We start from the raw sequence: 6,141 nt of genomic DNA on the forward strand, positions 1-6,141 counted from the left end.
AGCTGTAGAACTAAGAATGGAGTGCACTGTCAAGATGCATGGCTATACATCAATAATTGAAAAAACATGCAGAGTAGTCAACGTTTGTCTACTGTTACAGAATGCTAAAGATTCCAAAGAGGCTCAGATTTTCATCAAGCCCTCTGACTTCTGGACCTCTTTTTGATGCATACTTAAACCACAAAAATGAAATTCTCTATTGGCTGAGAAATATTTTTACAAAAATACAATGCAAAATAGTAACTGTCATCTCTACTTTTAAAAAAGATGTAAAACACTTTTTTTTTTAAAAAGAAACTCTTTGGGTTTAGACCACAGAAATCTGGGCGAGTTCCCATTCTAATGAATACTGGAGAACCTCCAAGAAAACACAGTTCCACCGAGGAGCAGTCCTTGCCTAAGAGCCAGCGCTCGCCAGAAACAATAAAGACCTATCACTTCTTCTTCTGCAAAGAAGCATTGTGCTCCCACCATTGGGAAGTGGCAAACTACTTTTTTACAAGTCCACGGTGAACAAAACATTAGTACTAAATCTATTGATTGAACATTATTTTAATTGAAGCTTTTAATGAAGAACTTTGAGACTGTTTTTCCCTAGCTGCATGGGACTGCAGCTTTCTGTAATAACAGCAGAGGGCACTTCAAGACTAGCGTATTTTCTCTTTCATTACTCAAGTTCAGAACTGCAGCCTTTGATCCTGTGCTCTGTATTACAGCTTCACAATGTCATTCAAGAACTAGGATTAGTTAAAAAAAGAAAAGCATATTTTCAAAGTCTCAGTAATAATTTACAGATAGTTGTATTTGCTTAAAAGATTGCCAAATTAGCATTAAGAAAATAAGAGTATCAAGGCATCTTAATAGTTCCACTTTGTGTTGTAAATTATTAGACTTTAATCCTTGGAGAAAAAGAAGATTAAAATTCATTTTCATGAATTTGTTAAATTTTAAAATTTGTATACTTGACTAATAGCAAAATACATGTATTTCTTTGTTTTGCAAAAATAAGTAAATCTGGCTTTAATAAAGAAAATGCTTCTTTTTTTCTTTTTGCAGAACTAGAGATTGAACTCAGCCCTTGTACTTGCCAGGCAAGCACTTATTCTACTGTGCTGTCTCCCCAGTCTCTTAATATTTGTTTTTTAAAAGAACATACTTCAAGCATTTGAAGACCTAGAGCAGGCAGAGGGACTCTTAATAGAAACTATTCAAGTAGTAAAAAATTTAAACAATTTTTAAAAAAGGATTAGCTATTGCCATGCATAAAAGTTAAGTAAACTAATTCTTATCATGTTTTAAATCTCACAATATATGTACGTATTTATTTATAAATGCACGAAAGGAGTTGATCATCTGACTCTATAGTCCTCACAAGTTTGCACTTAACAAACTGGAAAAAGAAATGCTGGCACAGAAATTAAGTCAACAGAGAATTCAAAAGTGTAGGATCCAAAAAAATTCATAAGTTTTCTTTTTATGGCAATGGTGCCCAAGATGCTTTTGATGGAAGTTTTTTGAAGAGGAACACTGTGTAACAACACAGGAGAAATGCATGGTAGGTCTGTGGGAGTCATTACCAAATATGATGGTTTTAATATATTTCCATTCTCCATGATTGCAAGATAGAGTGGTTATAAAATTTCATCTAAATAAAAAATGTCTATTCTGTAGGATGTTATTGTAAAATTTAGAAAAATGATTTTGAGTAGAGTTTCTGTTCTTTGAAAGCAAAACATTTACTAACGGATAAAATACTGAGAAATCCAATAATTGTGATACTTTTCAGTGCCTAGACAAATTTCAGGTAGAATTTTCTAAAGATATGTTTCCCCAGGAACTTTACCCAATCCATAAAACCAAAAAAGAAACTAGATACATTACTGTTCTGGTAACACTGAGACTGTCGTATCAATTCTAAAGCAAATAGTATAATTGAAACATGGGGGGCTGGGGAGATGGCTCAGTGGAATAAGCGCTTCCCTGGCAAGCGCAAGGGCCTGAGTTCATTTCCCAGTTCCGCAAAAAAAAAAAAAAAAAAGAAAGAAAGAAAGAAAGAAAGAGACATGGGTCTTCCTGCACAAAAGTGTCTCTAGCCACCAGGACTTAACTAGTTATGGGCACTAATTCTAGAAGGGCCATTAAGTCGATCACTCATATTGGCATAACATTTCCAGGCTGCATATGCATTTCATGTCCATTATTCACTTTCACCTTCTAAAATCCTTATCAAGTTGAGCCTTACAACAGTGTCCTTTGGAGAAGAGAAGTGACGGTGAATTATATGGGATAAGTGTTGAGCTTAAGTTTGCAGACTTTGAAGATCATGTTTTTTAAACAGTACAATAGTAATGCATAAATTCTCCACAATTCACTAGGATGCTGTTCTTTACTAGTTGTGACTGAAGTGAAAAAAAGATAATTTTTTTTTAAAAAGAAATCAGGATGAGCCCGTGAATTTGGAAGATAATTACGAGGACTGCTTAGAGATTGCTAGAGTTGGGTCAGGGGGATCTGTGGGTGGTGATTCATTTGACAAATATTTACTTCTAGCCATTTAGTGCTAGATGCTGTGCTGAATGCAGGAGGTAGCACTCTGGCACATTTTGTGGGAAGGGACACAAAAGGTGAGAAAGGTCTCTTGTTGTTAGCCTGGATATATCTTTGTGAGTTTCAGAAATCATTAGTATCTTCAGGGCTGGAGGGAAAAGAAATCCAGATTTTCACAGACTGTTTCATTAGCTATGAGGGTAACACTTTAATACTAAGAGGATGTGAACTATGACAATACACAATACATTCATTATTGCAATTCTTCTACTAACCTGTTTTGAAATTCTGCTTTATTTTTTTCTTTTTAGAACAAAAAAATTAAAAGAGGCACATGAATGAATAAAATTCATCTAGATTGGTTAATACATGATGATAAAAGATTCTGTAGCACAGAATAATAAAAATGTTTAGTAAGCTCAATTTATATCTTCCAGGTACAAAATGTCTCAAAAGACATGAGACATTTTCTTCCTATCAATATTGTCTGCTTATTACATGGATGCAGTATTATTTCCTCTTTTACTAAAGCAATCAAATGTCAAGGAAAATTAAAACTTTAAAGTTACATAACTGGCCTTTACATAGAGCACTGAAATTTCCTTTCCTACGGCCCATTTTGCTCTGCTCACAACCATGATGAAATTGCAATTTTTGTTTAATGTATGAAGACTTTTGTTTTTAAAGCCTGAAATAAAAAAATGAGAATGGCAGTTACACTTTTCTCCCCTCTGTGAGTGATTTGTTATCAATTGATCAAGAAAAATCATCTGCTCGCTAGTGAATTTAGATGCAGACAAAACTAGTACACACAGGGCCGGGGAGATGGCTCAGTGGAATAAGTGCTTCCCTGGCAAGCGCAAGAGCCTGAGTTCAATCCCCAGTTCCGCAAAAAAAACCACACACACACACACACACAAAATAAAAACAACCACAAAAAAACACCAACTAGTACACACACACACGGAAAAAACCAACACGAGATGAAAAATGCTGCTGAGTGTGGTGGCACAGGTACATGATCCCAACTCCTCGGGCTGCTGAGGTGGGAGGATCACACAACTGAGGCTAGTGGAGGCAGCATGAGACCCTGTCTCAAAATTAATTAATTAATTAAGAAATAAAGAAATGGAAAGAGAGACAGAGAAGAAGAAAGAAGAGGAAGAGGAGGAGCAGGGTATGAAAGGGGAAGAGGAAGAGGAGGAAGATAGGAGTCTACTTAAGTGACACCTTTTGTTGAAGTTCTCAGAACGAGAGTTGTTAACCAGCACTTGGGATCAGGAAAACTGGAGGGGGAGCATTACAGCTATACACACACTTCTTAACTTTTTAACCGAACCCCAGAATAAGCAAAAATGGGGTGATATTCCAGATTGTTTCAAAAATGTCTCATGAATCTCCATGCCTGACTCCTCCAAGAAAGGAAACATTAATAACCACCTTCTTAATCCTGATGGAGTAGATACCCAGCTCTTGAGATAAGAGGTATATAGACTCATGCTTAATGGTCTAAGGATAACATAGATCAGCTCAAAAGTATCAAGCAACCAAAATTAAATAACCATACTCAAAGTATCACTGAGGATCAGCCTATGTCTTTATCTAGCTGATTAAAAATATTTCAAAAGCATTAAGCAGAAATTATTTTTCCCATTGCACTCATGAATACAAGGAAGCTTGGGAGACTGCTTTAAAAGAACTAATGAATAATAACAGATACGTCTTCTGGGGATAAAAGGTGAGGAATTAAAAAAAAAACAACAACACAGAAACAAAAACTCAAAACAAAACCATTACATTTATCAAACATCATCCTGTTCCTGTTTTTTTCTGCTTATATAGATGGATCACCTTTACGATTGATTAAGATAGAGTAACATTCATTTGGAAGTGATTTGTTTTTGTCTGTTTTATTTACATCATCTTCAAGTGAAAGTAACTGGCTAACTGTGTGCATACTAAATTATGGTGTCCAAGGAGGGCGGCCTGGCTGAGGCGTGTTCTGTGAAAGCAAGTGCAGGCAAGACGGTGGCCTTTCACTGCACGCCAACCGCAGCCCAGCTCTATGCTCAGAAGTTTGCACAGAGAAAACCGCAGGTACCTCTGGTTCACCCACGGAGACAATTTACACATCTGTCTATTAACACATGGTAGGTAGTTACATTTAGAGGAAACATACTGACACATCTGTTTACCCTATGCCTAAGTAAATCTTTTGGTAATTAGCAGCTAACCAGCTGAGAGGTAAGTGGACCAAGGGTTTCCTGGCAAAAACAGGAACAGTTTCACATGTTTCACACATATCGGACGGTTTGAAAACAAGCCAATCAAGTTGCATTTATTTTTAAGTAGAAAAGCATCTTACAATTTGTAACTGTTGCACCATTTCTTCGCGGTAGGCTAGTTCCCTTTTCATGTGATCCTGAAAATTATCTGTCAGGAGAGAGAAATAGATAAAGACATTAATTGAAGAGCAAAATGCACTTTTAGAGTCCAGTTGGCTGTCTGCATCTGAAGTCCTACATCCATGGTTTTAAGCAAACTAGGATCGAGAATATTTTTTTAAAAATACATCCCTGCTGAACATATGCAGATTTTTATTGTCATTCTTTCCTCAACAATGTGGTATAACAAGTATTACATAGCATTTACATTATATTAGATACAACAAGGAATCTAAAGGTGATTTAAAGTATGTGAAAAGATATGCATAGCAAAATTGGAAGTATTTTTTGTTGTTGTTGTTGTTGTTGGGTTTTTTTGTTTTTGGAACTGGGGATTGAACTCAGGCCCTTGCGCTTGCCACAGAAGCGCTTATTCCACCGAGCCATCTCCCCGGCCCCTATATGCAAGTATTATGCCATTTTCTATAAGAGATTCGAGCATCCATGATATCTATAGGTATCTTTTGCTATCTGCAGAGGATTCTGGTACCAATTCATCACTGTCACAGGAACAGCTGTACCTAGTAAAAATACTGCTGAGGTTCTATGGAGTCTCCACTCTCTCTTTCCCTCTCACTTATTTTTTAAAAAAATAAACAATATAGTTTCAACATTCTATAATATAAGTAGAATAGACAGTACATTTTGAAAGGGTAAGGCTATACCTTGTATTTCATAGACTCTCATCACCCAGCAAGACTAGTCCTTTGAATATAAGAATTACACAGAAACATCATCATATTCTCTAATGTGATATGGCATGAAAGCTTTCACCATCTTCAGAAGTCCAGCGCCACTGAGGATGCAGGCCTTAATAGAGCTGCCCACAGGAAATGCTGACAGTTGTATGTACAGCACCTTTGGGTGAATAAGATGTAGGGAAATGCTGGGCTGGCTTTCCCTGCAGCTCTCTGCTCTTACCCTCTGGCCTGGCTCTCCCAGCTAGTGTCCCTCTCCCTCCATATTAGCCCTGTCACAGTGCTTCTAGGACCTGGTGCTATTCTAAAGATAGGGCCTCAGTCTGAGAAGAGGGCAAATTTAAGAGATATTTTTACACAGAACTGGTGTTGCTAACTTACATTATTGATCACTCTTATTTCATTAAGGAATGACTTCCAAATAAATAGCAGTATTTTTTGTCTTTTTTTTT

The 6,141-nt window shown here is 36.6% G+C and overlaps 1 protein-coding gene across 1 annotated transcript in view; it reads right to left on the reverse strand.

Annotated features, from left to right (window-relative positions):
• Positions 1-4,891: 4,891 nt before the first annotated feature.
• The window catches only part of Skor2 (SKI family transcriptional corepressor 2), a 40,802-nt gene continuing 39,552 nt past the window's right edge, over positions 4,892-6,141 (reverse strand). Inside the window, exon 6 of the mRNA XM_004623630.1 lies at positions 4,892-4,980. Coding sequence (XP_004623687.1) covers positions 4,892-4,980 — 89 coding nt within the window. The remainder of the gene's footprint in view (positions 4,981-6,141) is intronic.

This window comes from Octodon degus, unplaced genomic scaffold (genome assembly GCF_000260255.1).
Source record: "Octodon degus isolate 3935 unplaced genomic scaffold, OctDeg1.0 scaffold00003, whole genome shotgun sequence".
Classification (NCBI taxonomy): Eukaryota; Metazoa; Chordata; class Mammalia; order Rodentia; family Octodontidae; genus Octodon; species Octodon degus.